General features: G+C 42.5%; 2 protein-coding genes across 10 annotated transcripts in view; both read left to right on the forward strand.

The window, feature by feature from the left end:
* phf1 (PHD finger protein 1) overlaps positions 1-17,606 on the forward strand; it is a 19,855-nt gene extending 2,249 nt beyond the window's left edge. The window contains exons 3-15 of the mRNA XM_030370669.1: positions 156-237; positions 2,915-3,001; positions 3,820-3,914; positions 4,305-4,453; positions 5,221-5,316; positions 7,150-7,218; positions 7,441-7,564; positions 8,252-8,319; positions 9,099-9,230; positions 10,765-10,843; positions 13,131-13,231; positions 13,753-13,839; positions 15,519-17,606. Of these exons, the coding sequence (XP_030226529.1) occupies positions 156-237; positions 2,915-3,001; positions 3,820-3,914; positions 4,305-4,453; positions 5,221-5,316; positions 7,150-7,218; positions 7,441-7,564; positions 8,252-8,319; positions 9,099-9,230; positions 10,765-10,843; positions 13,131-13,231; positions 13,753-13,839; positions 15,519-15,990 (1,641 nt within the window). The 3' untranslated portion in view covers positions 15,991-17,606. The remainder of the gene's footprint in view (positions 1-155; positions 238-2,914; positions 3,002-3,819; positions 3,915-4,304; positions 4,454-5,220; positions 5,317-7,149; positions 7,219-7,440; positions 7,565-8,251; positions 8,320-9,098; positions 9,231-10,764; positions 10,844-13,130; positions 13,232-13,752; positions 13,840-15,518) is intronic.
* Positions 17,607-19,199: 1,593 nt separating this feature from the next.
* Positions 19,200-23,561, forward strand: part of syngap1b (synaptic Ras GTPase activating protein 1b) — a 133,477-nt gene continuing 129,115 nt past the window's right edge. For all 9 annotated transcript variants that reach the window (XM_030370664.1, XM_030370663.1, XM_030370668.1 and 6 more), the window contains exon 1: positions 19,200-19,526. In XM_030370664.1, coding sequence (XP_030226524.1) covers positions 19,505-19,526 — 22 coding nt within the window. In that variant the 5' untranslated portion in view covers positions 19,200-19,504. The remainder of the gene's footprint in view (positions 19,527-23,561) is intronic.

The raw sequence follows: 23,561 nt of genomic DNA on the forward strand, positions 1-23,561 counted from the left end.
GTCTGTGTCAGTGTGTCTGTGTCTGGTTGAGCGTATCTAGGTGTAAGTGTATCTATGTGCATGTGTCAGTCTCTGTTAGAGTAAGTGTGTGCTGTGGGGTTTTGAAAAGACTTCCATTTAGTTTTGTCAATCATCCGGTTGCTATCTGCTCTCAGGTGGATGGTGTGAAGCAGTGCTGTCTGGTGAGATTTGAGGACAACTCAGAATTCTGGGTTCTGAGGAAGGACATCCACTCCTGTAAGTAGACCTGCACTTTCTACACATACAACATCGGGTCTTCAGAGTCACTTGCCTTTTATTTTTGCGTTATTAACATGTTATTTATTTCCAATACGTTTCAAATCATCTGTTGGCATCATGCCTATAGATTATGGCTTCTGTGAGTTGTTTTAAGTTATCAGACTTTTATCATGTCAAGCAAAAGGTTTTTAAAAACAGGTGGGGATACTATATTTCACACTCACGCTAATTGATATAAAAAACGCTTAAGATTTAAAAGACAAAAAACTGCAGACCTGCACTATACACTTTCTACAAATACAACAATATATGTACAATATAACATCATTTTGATAAGTGCGATAAGGGCACACATAAATCTTTGATGACCAATATGGGAATCCGCTCCAGTGAGCAATTCTCTACACTCGCTTTTGGCACAAATTACACGTTGAGCTCTTAAAAAGAATCTGCAAACACACTCTGAAGAAGCTGCACTCAGTTCCATCTGTAGTTCATAAGTCTGAACAGTAGGTGGCTTTGAACATCCTGGGAAAGCACTCTTTAGTGTTACTTTTATATTCAAAGGTAGCAGCTTTCGGGATGCCCAAAACAAACCCAGATTTAATTATACGTCAGAAACTTTACATCCTTCTCGTTTGTTTACATTCCGGTCGCGAGCCTTCTCCTCGGAGCAGTATTGTATTTCTTTAAGTTTGAGAAATAATATCGTCAAAACAAAGACGATCTCTATGAAACTTATGAAGAATCTACAGAGTTATGTTCATTAGATGTATTAAACCCTGAAGAAATCAAATCAATACGGTACTGGCTGAAACCATTAACGGGAGGAATAACAGCATACACACTGTTAAATATAATCTACTTTATTCTTTTATCTTCCACAAAATTATGTAATCTGTCACTCATATTATTTCATTAGTATTTGAAAATAATATAGTATTTCATTAACATTTGTTATCCTAAATGTTGGATATTAATGGATATTAATGTGGAAATTATACCTTTTCATGAGCATGACAGAAAAACATAGTTGAATCACCTCAACATTATACAATATGGACCTTATTCAAACAATTCTCCAGTAGATAAAATGTGTGTATCAATTTAGTAAATATTGCTATATGATAAAAAAAAATTCTCTTAAGACACGGTTTTGGCAGGACAGCTTAAAGGAGCCTGATTATGGGAAGACACTGTCAGAATCTGTCTTAGTGACTTTAATAGGAAACTTTCAAATCGTGGGCAGTTACATCAAAGGATTAAGGTCTGATATAAACAAATTGGACATATCAGCAAGACTAATGAAGGATAAAGGATAAATATAATGTACGAGGCAATCAGTCACAATTATTAATTTCAAACTTTAGCAACAATTTTGTCATCAATGTGTTGGAATTCTGATAGTTGGTTGAATAATGAAGATTTAAGTTGCATACCTTTGTAATTAAATATACAACTTCATTGTAATGGATATGATAAATATAATAGGTTTTAAATATATATTAATAAACAAGCTGCTACGAAAGCCAGTAAGAAGACCATGGAATGGTATACGTTAGGAATTTAGAATAGATAAACTACAATGTGCAAGTTGGCTATCAGACAAACAAGTCACACCTCTTCAAAAAGTTACAATTACTTGAGACACAGAGTCGAGTCGAAATGGTTTTATAACAGACATCTGTCTCTCTGAATTCAGCAGTAACGAAAGCTGCTAGTTTTGTATAGTAATGTAATACTAAAGAGCACTTCACCAGATGTATGTTGCCACCTACTGCGGATGGGCCGGCAACAGCTGGTACCATACTGTAGTGATGATTTCTTTGAGTACATTTGTGTGCTCAACGCTTTATTTGTACCCAAAATATTTGTATCAATCGAACACTTACAGGAGTAAATGCTGGAAAAACGTATCAATGAGTTGTGTGCCGTTTTTATCAAAAATAAGTTGCCATGTATGTATAAAAAAATTACTCTTACATTACTTTGTATTTATACTTTTCAACAGCTAAAATAAAGAGCAGGATCGTAAAAAACCTGGGTCTTAAAAAAAAGTTAAACTTAAAAGTGCCTGAATGTCCAGGCAACCTGCTGTGGAATGTCCTATCCTGTCCTGTCCTGAAACTATCAGCCGTTCTGTGATACCCCAGAACCCACAGATGGCCAGTCCGCCCCTATCTACATCAGTTACATTTAAATACACAAGTATACGGTACAATGACTCGCATGTATTGAGGACATTGCTACTTGACTTTTAAGTACAGAGAGATCAACATATCTCCGCTGTGAATCGCTTTTGCTAATTTCTATTGGGGAGTCTGGGACTGGTTCTGGGAGTCTCTAACTATCCGGTCCGTGGCCTTTTCTTTCTGGAAAGTTGGCCACTGCTCTGTGCTTGCATAAAGCACATGCTAGCATGCATACTGCGTGGGCAGGTTGGCAAACTCGTTAGGCCGTGCTAAAATTCAGCTGGTGGGATTAAGTGAATTTAGAATGTGCAGGAGACAACGAAATCAATGAGTTAAATCAATATTTATAAATGAATGCGCTGCTGGCTCACTCTCCCTCTCTCATGGTCTTTATTGTCATCCTCTCCCCATCCACCCTTATTTTCTCTTTCTCCATCCTTCCATCTTTTCCTCCACCTCTTTCCTGTCAACATATCTCTTAGTTGCTGTTGGAGGGGAAGAAGTCTGCTGTATATGTGACGCCCCACCTCTCAAAGATCCACTCTTGAACTGTTTCAAATGTCGCCATAGTAAGTTAGCATTTCCCCTTGTTTAAATGTTGACCCAGAAAATGTTTATGTTAAAAGTAAATGTATGTCATCACAGTTGATGTTGATGGTTAAATGTCGCTTAGCCTGTCGCCAAGCATGTCCCCTTAAAGCTAGTGTTTGCAACTTTTCTGTCATAGTCATTTTCTGTCATAGATGTTGACATTCTCTTTACATCCCGACCGGAATCAGTAAATCAAATGCTCTGACAAATATATAAAATAATCTGGTAATCTGGATGTAGCAGTTCTGTAATAAGCTTGTCCAATCATTTCATTCTGCCCGAATAAGGTGATTCGATGGCACGCACACTGCCTGTGCACTCATTGTGCATGAAAAGTCTTCCACAAGGCCAGGCAGACCACTTTCTAAAGCTAGCGAGCAGTTATGTGTTTAGGGGAGTGGTAGCTTTAAACAGGTTAAAATGATGCTCAGTAAGTTAGCAGGTCCTCTTAAACATGTTATATGTTGCCACAATTGGTTAGCTTCCTTTTCCTTTAATGTTCCATATTCCTTAAGTTAATTTTTTTTTAAAATGCTCAGCTATGATCTGTTTAACATAGATTAATTGAATTACAGTTACTCAACAATAATCTCTGTTTATCACGTTAGTACATTAAACTAGCATACCCCTTACCAACCCATCCATTTAAATGTTTTCCCAGTAAGTTATAATATAGTCTTGAGAACTGAGAAGCCTACTAGATAACACGTCAGGTGTTGCTGTTGTTGTCACTGAGGCTGTCTATCTTTCTTCCCCTCTTGTAAGAGTGAATGAACCACACTCTGTTCTGTTCCAGGCTACCACCCCGAGTGTCACACCCCTGCCATCGAGCCCGAGGCGGACTGTGACTCCTGGATCTGTCGGCAGTGCGTCTTCGCAGTGGCAACAAAGGTTAGCAAGGCCAAAAAAACTTGAAGTGTCCACATTGTGTGCAGTATTAGGACTATAGTAAAAGGTTCGGGATAAGATGATGTCTGGATTCATACTAATTCAGAAGAATGGTGGGTGTTATATCTGGTTAGGACTAAGCATAGAAGTCCATTTGTAATCACTTAATCACAGGCACTCCAGTGAGTTAGTGAGAATAAATAATATTTTAATCAATCACTCTACACTCATTCTCTTGGCATTATCCATTGAATCTTAGCTAAAAATAAAACAAGAAAGACAACTACTCTCTATACATATTTTTCAAGCATATGTAAAATTTCCTCCATGTTTTTTTGAGTCGACATTTGAAGGGTCACCAGCCAATCACATCGGTTCAATATTGTGTTCTAGAGAGGTGGGGCCCTTAAGAGAGGCCGCTTCGCCCGCCTCATGCAGTTCATGAAGCTGCGGCTTCCCTATCAGCTGTCATCTTTAGACTGGGACCCGCAGCATCTGACCAATCAGCAGCAGTGTTACTGCTACTGCGCTGGACCTGGAGAGTGAGTTCTACAGTATACAGTATCTACATACAAGCAGGCTTGTTCATCGGAATGCAGAATAAGTACTGTCAAATCCTAAATCAACATAAATATACTGTAACCTAGGTTTATGGAACTTTTTTTAAGGAACTTTATCTCACATAAGTAACACTGGGAGTTTCAAACACAACAAAATCCTCCCAGAATGACAAATATTTAACTAACAAACGACGGGGGAACAACAACAATAGGAACAAGATCAAGAAATAAGGAATTTGAAATAACATTTGAGTAATGTAAATAAAATATTACAAAATCTATCTCCTTGAGCAATAGCTGGGTAGAGAACCTAAACAACAATTACCTTCATCTTGTGGGGAAACCCTTTCCTAAATGTCCCTGTAAGGGCCAGATTAAGATTACTCTACATCATGTCAGCAGCTTCCCTCCTTTATGTAAGGTTGTGTGATTATCTGTGCAGAATGATAGAGGTTCAACTCTGTTCTGTGAGGGTTGTCAAGGAGTGTGTAACAGCAGTGGTGGTGGTTGTGAGGGAGTGTGTAACAGCACTGGTGGTGGTTGTGAGGGAGTGTGTAACAGCGGTGGTGGTGATTGTGAGGGAGTGTAACAGCGGTGGTGGTGGTTGTGAGGGAGTGTGTAACAGCGGTGGTGGTGGTTGTGAGGGAGTGTGTAACAGCACTGGTGGTGGTTGTGAGGGAGTGTGTAACAGCGGTGGTGGTGGTTGTGAGGGAGTGTGTAACAGCAGTGTTGGTGGTTATGCTCGGCAGGTGGAACCTCAAGATGCTCCAGTGTGGAGGCTGTGGCCAGTGGTTCCATGAGGCCTGCACTCAGTGTCTGAGCAAGCCTCTTCTGTACGGAGACAGGTGAGTCACAGAGAGGTTATTAACCAATACCTCGTCTCCTCGTGTGGTGTAGGAATGGAGAGGGGAGGATAAGCAGGTGTTGCAACAACAACAAAAAAACTTGAGGTTGAAGTAAGGAGTTGAAAATCTCACTCTAATTGTTTTTTCTTAAGTTTACCTGCAGCCATGAGCAAGATGCACTAGCCATTACCTGTAATATGTAATGTGTATTTAAAAGTAACGGCAATTTTCCTTCGATAAAGCATCAAATAACTTTAATCATTCAATTTTGCAGTTGCAGACAGCACACAATGGAAATAAATTTTACCTTGCAATGATGTCATCAAGTGCGAGCAGGTTTGCGTTACTTTCCAATCAATTATTAAATTGAAAACACCCACGGTTCCGTGTTCCTCTAAGTACTCTCTATCACAAATCCAATTCCAAGGGATCAATAGACATGTTTAGTCTACAAATTAAATTAGCTTTGGATAAAAAATATAGATATATTTCAGAAATCCTGAAATCGTGTTGAAGTTGGAAAATGTGTTGTATGAAGTGTTTTGATAAATTTAGTTTTTTTTTGTAAAACAATTAGTCTCTGATTGAATTTTTATAGACGTCGATCAGAATGTCCTAACGGGGCCAAACTAGCCGTGAGCGTGGTGCTGTTTAGTTAGAGTAATGGAAGGGGCCTGACACTGGCCAATCAATACCAGCGGGGGAAAAGCATTACTTCCTCCCAGTGCCAGCTCTCACCAGGTTGAGTTCAAATTATACAATTAACAACAATCCCTCTGTTCTTGTATTTTGTCTTGTTCTTTATTTTTCTCTGGTTCATTTCACTCTTTCTCTCTTGATACACAGAGAGATATACATAACTAGGTTAGCTTCAGTTCTTAGACTTAGATTAACTGGATTTAGCCTCAAAATGAGTCCAAACATTACTCTTCTAATTACTTATCGTAATGTTCTAAATTCTCTCTCTCTCTCTCTCTCTCTCTCCCTTTCTCTCCCCCTCTCTCTCTCTCTCTCTCTCTCTCTCTCTCTCTCTCTCTCTCTCTCTCTCTCTCTCTCTCTCTCTCTCTCTCTCTCTCTCTCTCTCTCTCTCTCTCTCTCTCTCTCTCTCTCTCTCTCTCTCTCTCTCATTAAAGCACTTACCCACTCAGCACAAGGATGTGCAGCTCTCTCTCTCTAGCACTCTCCAAGGGTGCAGACTGCTGATAGACAGAATAGTGCACATATCAGCGCCACAAATCACACAAAGCCAGGGGCATGTGCGGGTTCGCGTGCATGTCCATGTTGGCTATAGAGAAAGCTGGCCATTGCAATAAAAGCGTACATCTCAGCCGTTACTTCGCTATTGTCATTAAACATCTGTGTGAGCCGGCTCTCTGACAGGCTGTTATCCTTTGAGGGTGGGATACATTTTGATTGACTGCCGTGGGAAATGAGGCTGTGTTATGGCAGCCAGTGGCAGGCAGGTGAATTGATTGATTGATTGAGTCATGTGATTATGATGTTATAAGAGTTGCACATTGTATAATTTATAATATCAGCCAGAAGAGAAAAAGAGGAACAAATAAAACAAGAGAAGGTAAAATAATAATCGGTTCAGTTTTTTTCATTTATCAAGGAATATATAAATTCTCTAATCCTGAAGTTGTTATTAAATAATTACATAATGGTACAGTTTTAATTGCATGAGACCACAATACAATTATTGTATGTTTATTAACCTAATTTTTAAAATAACTTTTTACATAGGACATTTGACCAATGTGTCTCAATGGTTTATATTGGCTCTCTGGTTCACTGTTGACTGATTTCATTGTTGCTATGTGTTGATCTCAGGTTCTATGAGTTCCAGTGTTCTGTGTGTGCAAACGGACCAGAAACCATCCAGAGACTTCCAATGACCTGGTAAACCTACATATATTCAGAAATGGTATTTATATTAGATACCAATATTAGTTTAACCATTATGTATCAAGTGGAGGTTGACTTAGCACTATCAGAAGAAATCAGCAGAAATATTGACATTTGGTGCAAAAACTGATTTTGTATTATTTTCACGTAATTCAACTTTTGGTCATTGTCGACAGATCTAAAGGTAAACCTGTTATGTTTGTTGTTTCAATGCAGGGTTGACTTGGCCCATCTTGTGCTCTATCATCTCTCCCTGTGCTGCAAGAGGAAGTACTTTGATTTCGACCATGAAATCATGTCCTTCACCAACGAGAACTGGGAGTCTCTGCTTCTCGGCGCGGTATTTCTATTTCCTTACCAGTTCCATGATGAAATAATGTGAAATGCTGGCAACCATTTTGTCTTCAGGACTTGAAGCCTTTAAGCAGCTAATGAAGAGAAAATGTTGTGTTTTAAACAATACAAAATGTGTTTTGTGCATTTTTGTAATGTCCTGCATGTAAATATTTGTATTTTTGGAAAGACAAACATGAGCCTTTTCTTTTAGCTTTCGTGAAGTTTGAGATGGGTTGTTATGTCTCTTAATGTCAACTCGTTCCCAGTACATGAACATGATGTTAAAGAGGACTAACATGGTTTGTTTGGTGTACATCTTTGGATAAAAACAATAATGTTATCATGATTATTTCCCATGGAGTCTATGGGCTATGGTCACAAAGAGGTAATCTGGTGGCACCTTCATTTTGAAGAAATCAAGAGAGGTAGCCATACATTTACCCTTACAAAACCTAAACCTCTGTGGTTTTGGTCTGATAAAAGTATTCAACCATGTAAATAGTTTTTATCAAATGACTTAATCAACTTCATCAGGTTAAATAAAAAAGAAATAATAATAATTTCTATCCTGCATGGAAATTGTTTAATTTTTTTTATAATTAAAAGTTTATCTTTTAATTCAGAGATATCCAAGCATACACAGATACTGTTGTGTGTGTGTGAGATTGATTCTGGTTCTCCTCTTCCCAAGCTGTCAGACACAGCCAGACAGGACCGCTGTCACAACCTGCTCAACGCACTCAACTCCCACAAGGACAGGTGAGACCCGGGGAGAATCAATGCGGGCCATACCTGGATAGCGTCACCTGATGATTGTAGACTAGAGAACAATTACTCATCGTCATATGGCTAGATCGCCACACATCTTGATCAGTAAATGTGTTTATCACAAAAATACAATGAGGAATTAGTTAATCGCCGTGTGCAATATTTTTTATTCCTTAATCACGCTAACTGAATTCATTTTTTTTAAGTGTCAGTTATTCAACGTTTCGAAATATTGTGTTTACAAACTATAGAAACACGGTCGTGACTCGTTAAAAAGCTAGATATGATGTTTTTAGATTTGTTTTCGTGATTCATTCATTGTTGAAATACAGATGGGATAGGAAAAATGCATCGACGATGACAGCTGTTGGGTAGAAAATCAAACATGATGAGGCAGACAGGGTTGGTTCAAAACAAACAATAAGCAGAGACTTGGATTTTCTCTGCTGGTAACCACTTAAAGATTTACAGTGATGCAGAAACATTTTTAAGAGGGTTAAGAGACCAATGCAGAGTGTAAATACTCAAATATGAAATATTCTGCAATATTCTGTTTGTGGCCTTAGATCCATTAACTTATGAATATTTGATTGCTTGATCGATTTGATTTTCCGTACTTAAGACTAAAAGCTAATTGCAGCACCGCTAATTCTCTTTGAACCCGTAAACTGTATGATTAATCATAACTAATTAACAGCTCAACTTTATTGAAAGCCTTTCAATGCATTGTTGGATGAATGTGAACGCTCTGCTTTGATGTTCCCCCCGAGGTTCGTGTCTGGGAAGGAGATCAAGAAGAAGAAGTGTCTCTTTGGGCTCCAGGTGCGAGCCCCGCCCCCTCTCGTATCCGATTCGTCACCGCTCATCACCGACCCGCCCGTCAACATCACACACAGGAGAAGGTGAGAGAATGACCGTGGTCTTTCCTTCCCTGAGAGCCCTCAGGGGCAGCAGTGGAACATGAACAGTGATCTGTGTTCTTGTTCTTATGAAGGACTAAATGCTCTTCTGTGTCGTATTCACCCAAACAAGAAATAATCATTTAACATTGTTATGTGTGTTCACTCACGCGCATCCCTGTGCATGCTGCTCACACGCGCACACATACACACTTACACATGCACGCACGCACACATGCACACACACACACACACACCACACATGCACACACAAACACACACACACACACACACACACACACACACACTCACACACACACACACACACACACACACACACACACACACACACACACACACACACACACACACACACACACACACACACACAACAAACAAACAAACAAACAAACAAACAAACAAACAAACACACAGACACACTCAGCCACCCTGAAACACACACAGATGCTCAGTTCTTTGGAGAGGGATTGGGGTTCGACAAAGACAAGAACAATTTGTCCCTGACATTTTTCTAGTTATACAAAGTGACAGCACAAACATTTCTTAAATTGCCCGAATGCAAGGGGAATTCGTAACTGACATGTTGTAGGAATAGGACTTTTTCTTCACCCAATAGAGCTTAAATTACGTCACACATATTACAGGAAGGAAAGGCTGTGTCGAGAATGCTGTTGGTAGAATGTCCCCATTCTACCAACAGGCTGCTGGCCTAACCCTAACTGGTCATTAATTTCATGTATCTAGAATAAATGAATTGTAAGACACTGTAGACTAAAGTGTCAGCTAAATGACTTAAAGGTAAATAGTGAAAGAAAGACAGGTAGGTCATTAAGGTAGTGGGCTTCCATAGGCAGGTGTTGCTCGTTAGTAGCTTTGTACTGAGTGAAAGGAACAACATCATCCTCAGAACACCTGGTGTTTCACACCACGACTAACACACTGTACTGCTGCCAGCTATCTACTGGAGACCCCTCTGTTTCTGTCTGTCTGTCTCTCTCTCTATGACTGTCTGTGTATCAAATCCCCCTTGATCTCTTTCTGTCTGACTTTATCTGAAATCTGTTTCTATTTCTGTGTCTGTATACATCTGGTAATCTTTTCTCTTTCCATCTCTCTGTGTCTTTGACTCTCTCTTCCTCGGACTCCGTTTCTGTCTCTCCCTTGATTCCTCTTCATAGCGCTCTGTGTATTGCACTCTTCCTCTCTCTTTGTAGGTGTCACTCTATCACTCTGTCTATCCCTCTCTGTAGCCTTCGCTCTCTCCCTCTTGATGCACATGGCCTCCCTCTGTCTCTCCATGTCTCTCTCTCTCTCTCTCTCTCTCTCTCTCTCTCTCTCTCTCTCTCTCTCTCTCTCTCTCTCTCTCTCTCTCTCTCTCTCTCTCTCTCTCTCTCTGTTGTGAGGGGCTACACAAGGATGTGCTTATGTTGTGTTATTTATTGTTTTCATTTGTATGTGTGTGTCTGTCACTGTGTATCTGTGTGTGACTATATGTGTGTGTCTGGGTGCACATAAGCCCGCTATCACTTTCCTGTCAGAGGAGAGCGGGGGTGTTGGAGTCTCGTAAATCCAAGCGTCGCATCGTAGAGACACAGGTCAGTGCAGCTGCCTCAAACTGTGTGTGTGTGTGTGTGTGTGTGTGTGTGTGTGTGTGTGTGTGTGTGTGTGTGTGTGTGTGTGTGTGTGTGTGTGTGTGTGTGTGTGTGTGTGTGTGTGTGTGACTAAGAGCATGAGTCACAGTTTGTGTGTGTGTGATTGTGTGTCTGGGTGAGAAGGACACTGTGATAGAGGGCTACAAAAGTTGACCTGTGTGTGTGCCTGTGTTGTATGTGTGAGGTGAGTGTGTATGCGCACGCACATGCATTGTCTGTATGTGCATGAAATATATGTGTCGGCAATGTAAATGAGTAAATGTCTGCAGAGTAAGATTGCACAACGGTCTGTCAAACAATCAATGTCTTGGTCAGACAGATCCTGTCTGCCTGTCAACCTTGTTGTCTGTCTCCTCAGCATAGATGACTCTCTTCTGCCCCCTATCTTCAAAACAGTGGTGTCCGTGCAAATGCAAGAAAAGTACTGCCCGTTATGTTTTAATGTTTTTTTAAACATTACGTCCAATTACATAATATCCCTTACAGGGGCTATATCGTCCCATAGCAGTTTATTACAAAAAATGCAAAATGTAGTTTCTGCTAGGTTGCTTGAATCCAAGACAAAATGTACTGCGTTTGTTTGATCCCCAATCTCCAGAGTCTAAAGTGCTGTGATCCCTAAATGCTTGTCGAGAATATTCACTGTGGTTAAAAACTAAAATGAGAGAATTGGCCCACCGGGTAGAGCTCGTACCGTATAGGCTCAGTCCTGAACGCAGCAACCCTGGTTCGAATCCTGACCCCCGTTATTTGCTGCATGTCCTCCCCTCTATTTCCCATACATTCCCATCTAAAATAGAGAAAGTTAGCTTTTTTAAGTAAAACCGAGCTAAATGACTATCTTACAGCATTCAAAAATTTTATCGGAATAATAATGTTTAAAAGGATTAGAATCACAATGTTTAAGATGACATGACATGTTAAGAATGTTAAAATCAGAATGATCGGAATCACATTCAAATTCAGATTCTAAGTAATTAAATTAAAGTCTGTTTTCCACATCTACATTTCCACAGTGTATTCCCTGGGGCTCTGAGCGTCAGGCTACATCACGTGTGTGGTTGACTATTTATACATCATATTTGTACCCATGAATACTCATTGTACTGCTTCCTCCTACACTACGTTCCGTTTCTCCCACAAACAAATGCGCTAATCCAGAAACAATAGGCTTCATGTTGCTCTTCATCCCCCACACCCCCTGATGCTAATCTGTGCGTGAGTGTGTGTGTGTGTGTGTGTGTGTGTGTGTGTGTGTGTGTGTGTGTGTGTGTGTGTGTGTGTGTGTGTGTGTGTGTGTTTGTGTGTGTGTGTGTGTGTGTGCGTGTGTGTGTGTATGTGTTTAAGCGGATGTTTCTGGGTGATTGAATGTGTTTGTTTGTGTGTGGGTTAGAATGTGTGTGTGTGTGTGTGTGTGTGTGTGTGTGTGTGTGTGTGTGTGTGTGTGTGTGTGTGTGTGTGTGTGTGTGTGTGTGTGTGTGTGTGTGTGTGTGTGTGTGTGTTTGTGTGTGTGTGATTTTGGGCATATGTTTTTTGGTGTGATTTTGAGTGGCTTGTATTTGTGTGTGTGTGTGTAGATTCTGTTGTAGATTTGAAGCTCAATGGGACTCTAAGCAGGTTTTTATGTCTACACACTGTGCATTTTGTAAGACAAACAGATCAGATAAGCTTGTAAAAAGCTCTTTGTGATGTTTGTATCTTTGTGGGCCATTAAATTGAAGTGATATTAGCATTGCAGGATTAAATATAATAATGCTATCATGTTATTGAGAAAAATGTGGTACCACATGCTTCGAGAACAGGAGTAGTTCAGGTGGTCAAGCATATCATACCATAACTGGAGGGTTGCTAGTTTGACTACCAGGCAAGCTGGGAGTTCACTTGCAGGAAGATGTGTGTGTTCACAAATGTCTATCCATATGGATGTGTGTGTGTAAATTAATCTGTGTTTGTGAACATATAAACATGAATGTGTGTTTATAAATGTGTGTACATGAACGTGTTTCTATGAATATGTGCACAGGAGTGTGTAGATGAAAGTGATAACACTAAGGTTAGCCATGACATAGCAGCAGTCGTTCTGATTGGCATCTGTCCTGACCTGTGTGTGTGTGTGTGTGTGTGCGTGCGTGCGTGCGTGCGTGCGTGCGTGTGTGTGTGTGTGTGTGTGTGTGTGTGTGTGTGTGTGTGTGTGTGTGTGTGTGTGTGTGTTCGTCCCCTTTTGCCACAGCCGTGTCCAGACCCCACACCTGCAAACCAACTGGAACTGTTGCCACGTTGCCATGATTACGGGGGCGGGGCCTGCCTCTGCAAAGAGGAGCTGGACCTGAGGTGAGGTTGTGTTTAATATAATAATAAAATGACTCTTTATTTGCTCTGGACTTCATACAAAAGTTGGGTTTATTACCTGCTACTTCCCTGATTAGCTCGAACTTTTGACCTTAAGTTACATTTTTGTAAATAATGAAAAAGCACGACCGACCCTGGTTAAGCGGTTGAAGATGAGTGAGTGAGTTATAATGAAAAAGATATTGTGTATTTATGCGAAAAAAATCAGTCAGCCAATGCACAGCGATGTTGCTCATAAGGTTGAAAATACAGTCACTACCAGGATAGAGACCATCTTAAACATTCCCTCACCGAAATGGAACTTCCATTTCCTGGTTTCCTGGAGACATGACTATCTGTGTGCTAAAACACTGGATCACCTACTATTACAGCGGGTATCAAACCCAGACTTATTTCTCCAAGAACACTGAACACAGCGTCCGAGCTCTTGGTCTCTAGAAGGTGTGTTAGGACATCTGAGGGCTCTGTGTTCCCTCCTCATTTGACCCTGTGTTCCCCTCCAGCTCCCCTCCTAAGAGGATGTTTGCCCTCTACCACCCCACCTACAACGGAAACACTCCTCTCTCCAGGACGGTGCATCACTACAACAGGTAACAACACACAACTTTTATCCTGCTCTGATGGGCTTTCAGATGAGCTCCGGCGAAAGACCTCTTTCATACCATCTGTGAACCTCCATTGTGCGTGTGGGTAGAATCTGAGTTCAGCAGTGGAAAAAAACATGATGGTTTTTGTAAGTAGCTTTTTCCTTACAGCCAAGATGTTTGGCTTTAAAAAAAATACAAATACATTTTAGTAATGAAGGAAGCCGAAAAAAAAGCAAGAGTGTGAAAATAGTTTTGAAGATTTTGACGGAAATTGCTAAAATTTGTGGTATTTTGCCAAAGTGATGAAATCCCACGAATGACAAAAGAGTCAGACAGTATTTTTGCAGATGGTAACTCAAGTATTATAATTCAGGTGTTTCAACCAGCATCTGTTCCAAATGAAGACCTTGCTGGAGTCTAGGGCTGGCCTGAGTACATCATTTCTAGCTTTGGATATTTGGCTGGTTTCCGAACGAATATCTGAATATTCAGTGAATTTCAGTCATTTTCTAAAGGGGCTCAATTCGTAAAACAGATAGAATAACAACAATTTCTCGTCACTGGCTTTCAGATCCACTCATCAGTCCGAGTTCGACTTGGTTACAGCAGAGCTTCAATGTAACATAAAAGTTTCCAAACAAACGGTTTCCACAGTATGAGAGAACACCTTCTTCCAAGTTATCACAAAGCATAAATAAAATCGCTACTTCTTCTATTCAGGTTTAACAAATAATCAACACATTGTTATTATAAGTAGGTAGAGCTTTTTGGTGCCTTTAGGATTGTTATACGTTTGAATATCCAACACTAATTAATGATAATTCGGTCATTCCATGTTGGGCCATTCTGATGTCGGCTTCCATCACCTCAACTGAAGCGTTGAGGTGAAGCGTTTTATCTAGCGCCCTTCCCTATATGTTTAATCACTGGGATATTCAGAGGAAGTGTAACCTAGCCTTCCTCCTGCAGTCCCCAAATAAAGAAATGCTTTTGAATTGAAATCGTCATAAAAACAAAGCAAAACGTCTATCAGAATGCTATATTGAGATTTTAATACCTTCCTAAGGAACAATTTCCAGATATAAAATGATTCGGGCTCAGTCCTACTGGAGTCCTTCGTTGTTTCAAAAAAGGGACTTGATACCATAGTTACTATGCAAAAATATATCGCGAATAATCATTGTGTCTTATCTTATCTGAAAATATTATCTCCATCAACTAACAACCTTCTACACAGTAGCTGCGTTTCCATCTAAAAGGTGATGCAAATCTTTAGAAAGTTCGCAAAAAAGTAATTTGAATTAGGTGCGTTTCCATCAAGTGGTTGGAGCGGAATAGGGGGATGACGTTACACGTTGATGTCAGCAGGGTTGCTATGGCCGGTCGTTATGCGAATTTTGGTGTTTCCATCACCGTTTACTGATTCGATACTTCAAAGTTCGCATAAAATCAGCGGGATGGAAACGCACCTAGTGAGAGATAGGAAAGTGCTCTGCATGACTAAATCCCAATCTGAGAAATAAAATGAAAGTAAAAAGTTTCCAAACTGCTTTCTGAGAGGGCATTCACCCCTCAAACTCAGATGTAAATTAGTATTGATTATTGACTCTGAAGCCAAAATAAGCTGCATACAAAGTCAAATTAAATTCTCTTTCTACTCTCTCTCCTTCCCCCCCCCCCAGCACTGAGGATACATGCAGGGTGACCCCCCCCTGCCTTCCGTGCGCCCTCCAGTCCAACAACAACAATCACCAACACCATCACCACAACCACAACATGAACGGCAGCTACCAGCACCACAACAGCCACCATGCCAACCCCCACCCCAACCCCAACCCCCACCCCCACCCCCACCCCCACCCCCACCCTCACCAGCACCCCCACCCCCACCCACCGACCCACAAGCTGCTGGAGCCCTGCCCGTCCCTGCTGCTGAGGGGGCTGGCGTCTCACCAGGTGGGCATCGGTGGTGGGGGGGTGGGGGCGGGTGGTGGAGGAGGAGGCGGAGGGGGAGGAGGGGGAGGGGGAGGCAGCGGGGGAGGTGGGGGAGGGGGAGGCGGCGGGGGGGAGGCGGTCCGGATCCTGGCGAGGCGTGTCACGCCGGACGGAAAGGTGCAGTACCTGGTGGAGTGGGGGAACGTCAGTGTTTACTGAGGGAGGTGGGAGGAGGAATGGGGAGGCGGTAGAGGGGGAGTGGGGGGACGGAGGGTGAGAGAGAGGGTGAGGGACAGACGGTGGGGAAGAAAGAGATAATAATGGATGGGTGGAGAGAAAACAGGGTGGAGACTGGGGGGGGTATGGATAAAGAGAGAGAAACGTGAAATGGAGGAAGAGGAGAGAGAGAATGAAGAAAACAAGAGGAGATGGGGAGAAGGAGGGATGGAAGAAAAGAAAGAGAGGAGGGGAGGGCGACCCAATGACATATTTGGCAGCGGGGGGAACTTAGCCTGGAGAGTTAGCGGTGTTTTGGCGCTGCCATCTGGTTGGCGCGTGGGGCGATCATGATGGGGGTTCTACAGCCAGTTTGGCCAGGAGCAAGGAGCTGTTGGCCAACAGAGGCTGTTCCTCCCCTTCCCCTCCAGAGGTCGCTAGGCAACACTCATTTTGGATGCCTTTCTGGCTTTTGAGCTGTTCAGGTCCATCCCCCCTCCATGCTCTTACCCCCCCCCCCCCCCCCCTCCCACCCACACACAGGACTTATTATCCCGGTACACTCAAACCCTGAATCGATACACAAGAGGTTTGTATATTTTCTCCCCTTTAGCACAGAACGGACCAGCACCTGCAACTCAACAACAATAACCTGTTTATGTTTGACATCTGTCCGTCATAGAACTAGGAGCAAACGTGTGGACTTTTGTTTTATAAGTAGAATTATATATTCCAAATTTAAGAATATGTTGTATGACATGATGACTTTATTTTATTTATAATTTTTTTATGTGGTTGCTTTGCTTAGTGCCTACACAGTGACTGCTTGTATCGTTCGGTGACCTTAGGTTATTCGCGTGTCACGGGGCTGACGGGTTACGCTACCATAGCGACCAAACAGGTCACTGTTAGGTCGGGTGGGGTAAAAAACGGGTGTTGACAGAGGCCCTTGTTAATGTTTTCCTTTGACAGGGTTCTATCAAGTACGATTTTTGTATACTCAAAAGCAAACAACATGTATACTCTTGATTGAAATAATTCAATTATTTTTTTCTCAAGAATAGGTCGGTTTTTTTTGTCTAGTGCCACAAGATTAAAAAGAGAACCTCAAAAGTGAAAGAGATTCTGATATAGTTTTATTTTTGCTTTGTAAGGTGAGGGTACACCTGTTCCTCTCAAGGGACCATGCAGACAACATATTTACTGTAAATGCAAACCGGATCCTCTCCTACTAGAACTGTTACAACAACTGTTTAATTTCCTTGAGGCTAATGTTACTTTGCTCTTTAACGGCTAACGATCGGTGATATAAATTTAGTAACTATGGGTTTGAATTGTATGTGTTGTTGAGGCTTGATTTACTGTTAACATTCCTCTGATATCTATAGATGTACTTCTGGTGACGAGTAGACTGTAGGTATGGACTCGATATGAAAACATCCTTCTGAATTTTTTTTATTTTACAAACACGGTAAGATTATGTTTTGAAAGTTGATATTTTTTACAGATTATTAGAGTCATCAATTCAATTTGTATGTTACGCTTAATACAATAAGCCCAAAGTATTTTTTGTATGGTTCAGGTTACAAAAAACGATTAAACACTTTGTTTCATGATGATTCTAAACTGTCAGGCGTTTTGTTTTCGAAACCCCCAAAGTCTTCTTGATTTGAACACAAAACCATGGATACGCTATGGATGGGCAAGGATGTCGCTAAAGCTTCCTATAAGATGCTGATGAATGTATTGGTGTGTTTTCTATGGTATGTTATTCCCGTCAAGTGCTTGTTGGGTCATATAGTTAGACGGAAGTTGAGGGAAATATCTTAACACATGTATACAAGGAAAACAACTGTTTGAATTCAGGCCTAAATCTTATGGAGAGCTAGCCTTGTTCTTATTTGTAGTCAAGTCCAAGTTCAGTTCTTTTGGACAACCAATGTTTGTACATGTATACCCTGCGATGATACTAATGTGTAACCTTGAAAATAAAAGTTTCACCTCACCTTTTAACAAAATGTCCGGACGTTTTTTGTTTTTCGGATAAATGTTTTGGCAATTTTTGTTTTCCTTTATATTGCAGTGCGAATGTGTGTGTTTGCGTGTGCGTGTGTATGGGGGTTATCCAAATACTTATCAGCAATGGTCATTCATTAAACATCCATCATCAACTCGTATTCATAGATTAAGAATAGGGGGTCGGCAGACATTTCAACATTTAGGTTTTTTAACTCAATAAGCAGAACCTACGTGACTGCTGTGCTGTCCGCTTGATAATCAATTTAAACTCCTGTGAATGCAGTGGCCGCTCGAGACCACTAGATGGTACCCACATCTCGCGATTGTAGCAAACTTCTGCCATCAGGGCCTGGTGGTTACTGTAAGCCAACTGTAAAAGCACACAACGCCATTTTGGTTCCATTGATACCAAATGAAGTGTGCGGTTGCCCAATATGGTCATGTGCTGTAAATACTACTATTGGAGTTTCATTGACTATCATTATTTTATTATTTAGGAGACAAATCTTCATTGCCCACGCGCCATTTTGCCTATAGTGCGACCTTTTTTGTTGCAGGGGAAGTTTAGAAAAGCCATCTTCAATGGGTCTGTAATCAAATGTTCATTCGAGCCCCTCATTATTTTTTAAAATACAAGAAGCGGAATAGGTGACACTGAATATGCAACATCAAACAGCGTGCTTGCCAAAACTTACATCACAAAAATAATAGTGCAAAGTGACAAGTCACATTCAGCTATATAGTAGGCCTATGCCTACTGTAGTTTGCGGCGGGTGTTCTGTGTGCGTGATTATGCGTTTGCGCGCGTGCACTATTGTGCATTCACTGCACGTTCGTGAGTAAAGTGGAAAAGACGCCAATGTAGCCGGAAGCGGCTGCAGTCAATTTACTCTCGCTGCATTACCCCTTTTCTAAGCGACGATAGTGCGTAAAATACATGGGCTTTAACATAGGTTAGAGATATTGAGAAGTGAGCACGCGGACGCTGTCAGCCACCAACCCCCTACGCGCGCTCACTCTCTCTCTCTCTCTCTCTCTCTCTCTCTCTCTCTCTCTCTCTCTCTCTCTCTCTCTCTCTCTCTCTCTCTCTCTCTCTCTCTCTCTCTCTCTCTCTCTCTCTGTCTCTCTCTCTCTCTCTCTCTCTCTCTCTCTCTCTCTCTCTCTCACCCTCTCTCTCATTCACTCTCGCGGTTCACCCTCACACCTTAATAACAGCGCGTGCAACAACAACACGCATACACACACACACACACACACACACACACACATACACACACAACCCCTCATTCTGCATCTAACATTCGAGGCACGAGGACATCTAAAATGTGTGTAAGCGAGCGCGGAACGATGCCTATTTTTACGTAGTAAGGAATACTGGCCTCGCCGCGAGCTTCGTCAGTGAAAAGCTTATCTCTATTTTACTGACTCGTGTCGTCTTGCCTCTGGAGTGCCGCGAGACAGCTGAGACGCAGAAGAACACGTTCAATGCCGTTGGAACATGTCCTATGTTCCCTTCCAAGGTAAGCCATTATAACGGGATACATGATTTTTTTTCTTCTCCTCAATCATATTTCTTTCCTGTCCTCCCCCTATAAATCTCTCCTCTCTCTGTCTCTCTATCGTTCTCTCCCTCTCTCCCTCCCGCGTTCTCCCTGTCCCTCTCACTCTCTGTCTCCTTTTTTATCTCGTCATCTACATCAATCTACTTGTCGCTAATACGTTATTACGCAGCTAGAGGTGTACTCGAACGCGCCATAGCCGACAGGTGTATTGAGCGAGAGGCGAAGTCGCTATCGGATAAAAAAAAAACGCCACTTCCCTCGAATCAGATAGTGCGCGGGCGAGCGTGTGTGTGTGTGTGTGTGTGTGTGTGTGTGTGTGTGTGTGTGTGTGTGTGTGTGTGTGTGTGTGTGTGTGTGTGTGTGTGTGTGTGTGTGTGTGTGTGTGTGTGTGTGTGTGTGTGTGTGCGTGTTTGTGTGTGAGAGAGATAGCTGTAGAGAGCAGTGCATGCGGCAATTATAGTATTGTGATAAGGTGTGCACTCGAGCCCTGATGCTGTTGCACGGGTTATTGAGGTACTCACGGCTTTCTTTGGTGACGAATCTGTAAACCCACCGATCTTTAACGCATGTAAAATTATGCAGCCGAGGGTGATATGGCCGACAATGTAGGCTACTTAACCAACGCAAAAACTTTGCACCCCCCTCCCTGCCTCCTGAAAATTGTAGCGCCTGCAGGTTAGGCCTATATTTAAATCAATCCATTCTCCAACTGCAGTGTTGTTGTTTTTTACTTGTACGTTTTTTTTCTCTCGACATTGAGTCAATATCTCGCTATTATGTGTGGGTGAGAGGCGATTTACCGTACGTTTAAGGAAGATTCCATTAGTATCATGGCACCGCAACTGTGACTAATGCTATAGGCCTGTGTGCACGGCGTGCTGCAGTGGGCTGCCTCCCCATCCAGTAGTCGAGGCGCTCGATCTATGAGTGTCCCTAATTGGGGGGCCCGGGGTCTCTAAACATCATGCCGGAGTCAGTTGGGAGAGACGTCGTGAAATGTGAGGTGGAACGCCAACTCGAAAGTTTCGGAGGGACCTTCAAGGATTTTGGTGGTAGTCTTTGTGAGAACCTGCCAGGAGGGCTGCAAACCTTCTGTGTTTGTGTGTGTGTGTGTGTGTGTGTGTGTGTGTGTGTGTGTGTGTGTGTGTGTGTGTGTGTGTGTGTGTGTGTGTGTGTGTGTGAGAGTGATAGAGAGGCGGCAGAGAGAGAGAGAGGGGTAAAGGTGGAGGTAAAAGAGAGGGAGTGATAACAGGACTGATTTAATACCAAGCGGTGACAACCACACAGACCTGGGTGCGCTGAGCACGGGAGTCGATTGCATAATGTTGGAGAGGTGCTCAGAGACCCAGAGGAAGATTCACAACCTGCTCAGTATAACGCCCCCCTAAAACCTGACAGCCAGGAGAATATACTGCATTACTCTCTATGGATCCTCCTTTATGCATCTTCTTTAAGGAAAATCAAACAACTACATATTTTAGATGAAAAGTGATGCAGTGGTTGCCACAATATAGATATGGATTGATCCTTGTTCAAATTTAAATGCACAAAGTTTTAAAAAAATTGAAGATAGGACTCGAAATACCCTCTGCAATAAGGTTAAACTCATGCTTTACATTTCATTATCACTGACAATTTTATGGGGCAAATGTGGGGCAAATAGTGGTCTAGGATTACAGCTCAAACAGGTGTTGGTTTTACCCTTCCCCTCAGGGAATTGAGGAGTGTAGGTATTGTGTATCGGCGATAGCAGTACTGGTCGTGAGTTGGATTTAGAGCCGATGTGAACCACCAAAGGGTCCCTGGCTATACCGTCTCGGCTGTGGTAGCAGGATTTGAGGTTGGTTTGGTGGGAATGGATTGAGAATAATGAGATATTTGTGCTTTCATTCAGTTGAGACACTGGTCAAGTGATAATGGCAATGTCATCAAGAGAAGCCCAGATATTCATTCCTCATTTGTTCAAAGAACACTTATGAATGACCTGTTTAAGATTATTTTGAGTATAAGTAGTGCAACACTGCTTCTGTTCTCGACTAGGGACTACAGACGTGGATCAAGTTAAAGATCCACACTTGTTACAGATGTGGATCAAGTTAAAGCTTTAATCTGGTACGGTGCAAGAAACTGTGACAATTAGGTTTTGAACTGTAGGTGGGCCATTTGAAATAATATAAATAAATTGACTGGAATACTGTACTTGACTGGACTAGACTAAAGGTCTACTGGTCTGGAATGGCGTCGACTGAGTGGGCTGTGTGATTGGCTCAGGGTCTCTGCTAGGTCAACAGGTGCAATGTGTGATGCCAATGAATTGAACCAAGATGCTGGAGTCAGGATTTTACCCGGCTTGCTTTCATCAGTAACAATTGGCTTTTGTTGCTAATGCATACTTTACTTCACTAAAGCATAGCTTTTGTCGCTACACATAGTTTTTGCCGCTAAATGTAGATTTCATTGCTACAGGAAGTCTTCGCCGGCTTATTCAGTTTTCGCCATTGACACGTAACTTTCTCTGCTAGCATGTAGTGCTCCCAGCCTGTGTCGATATACATTAGCAGCTCCATGGTTACTGGGAACAGAATTACATAACACTTTTTATAATTTTTTATTTATTGTTACCACGATGACTCAACAGTGTCAGCTGAGGCTCATGCATGTTGAGAAGGTTGGATATTAGCGTGACATTGATTTGGGATGAGATATACACACACACACACACACACACACACACACACACACACACACACACATATACACACCCGTACACACGCCTCCAGTTGCCGATGTAGCCTCGGAGCCCACATGGATGCTACGCTAAGCTAATACTCTACGCTAAGCTTATGCACTCAGCAAAGCTAATTCACTACGCTAAGCTAATGCACTCTGCTAAGCCATTTGCAGTCATGCCAAGAGCCCTCCCTCACATGGGCCAGCAGTTAGTGGGAGGCAGGCAGCAGAAGAGATGGGCCTTCCATTATTGGCTTGGTTTCTCTCTTTTACTCTCTCTCTCTCTCTCTCTCTCTCTCTCTCTCTCTCTCTCTCTCTCTCTCTCTCTCTCTCTCTCTCTTGCTCTCTCACTGTCACTGTTTCTCTGCAGCTCATACATTCCTGCACTCTCTCTATCACTCACCCTCTTTCTTTCTCTTCTCTCTGTCTTAATCCTTTCTTCTTTGTCGTCTGTTGTGTTCAAGTCAATCCTTATCTCTACTCATGTGCATTCAGGTTCATGCACACCCATGCACATACACACACACACACACACACACACACACACACACACACACACACACACACACACACACACACACACACCTACACAAACACACACACGCACACACAACGGACATACGCGTAAATATGCCTGTGAGATACCAATCTCACCGGCAAAGATGCAAATGCTCACATACACACAAACACCCTCAAAGCTACACAAATGTACACTCTTCTTCACATGTATAACAATCTCACCCACATGCATACACACAAGCAAACATGCATCCACACAAGCATCCACACAAACCTTCTACGCCCTGCCCCCTCACTTCAATTTTCTCTCCCACCTCTCTCCAGCTCCACCCCCCCCCCCCCCCCTTCTCTCTCTCCAGCTCCACCATTCTCTCTCTACACCTCCACCCCTGCACTCCTCATCCTCCCATGCTGCCTTGGCTGCATGGGAGGATGAGGGCAGATGGACCGAGAGGAAGTCACCAGCCAGACAGCTTGTTCCCTCCCCTCCCCACTCCTCTCCTCCCTGCTCCTCTCCTCCCTCCCTCTCTCCTCCCTCCCTCTCTCCTCCCCACTCCCCTCCTCCCTGCTCCTCTCCTCCCTGCTCCTCTCCTCCCTGCTCCTCCCTGCTCCTCTCCTCCCTGCTCCTCTCCTCCCTGCTCCTCCCTGCTCCTCTCCTCCCTGCTCCTCTCCTCCCTGCTCCTCTCCTCCCTGCTCCTCCCTGCTCCTCTCCTCCCTGCTCCTCTCCTCCCTGCTCCTCCCTGC

Source organism: Gadus morhua, chromosome 11 (assembly GCF_902167405.1).
Source record: "Gadus morhua chromosome 11, gadMor3.0, whole genome shotgun sequence".
Classification (NCBI taxonomy): domain Eukaryota; kingdom Metazoa; phylum Chordata; class Actinopteri; order Gadiformes; family Gadidae; genus Gadus; species Gadus morhua.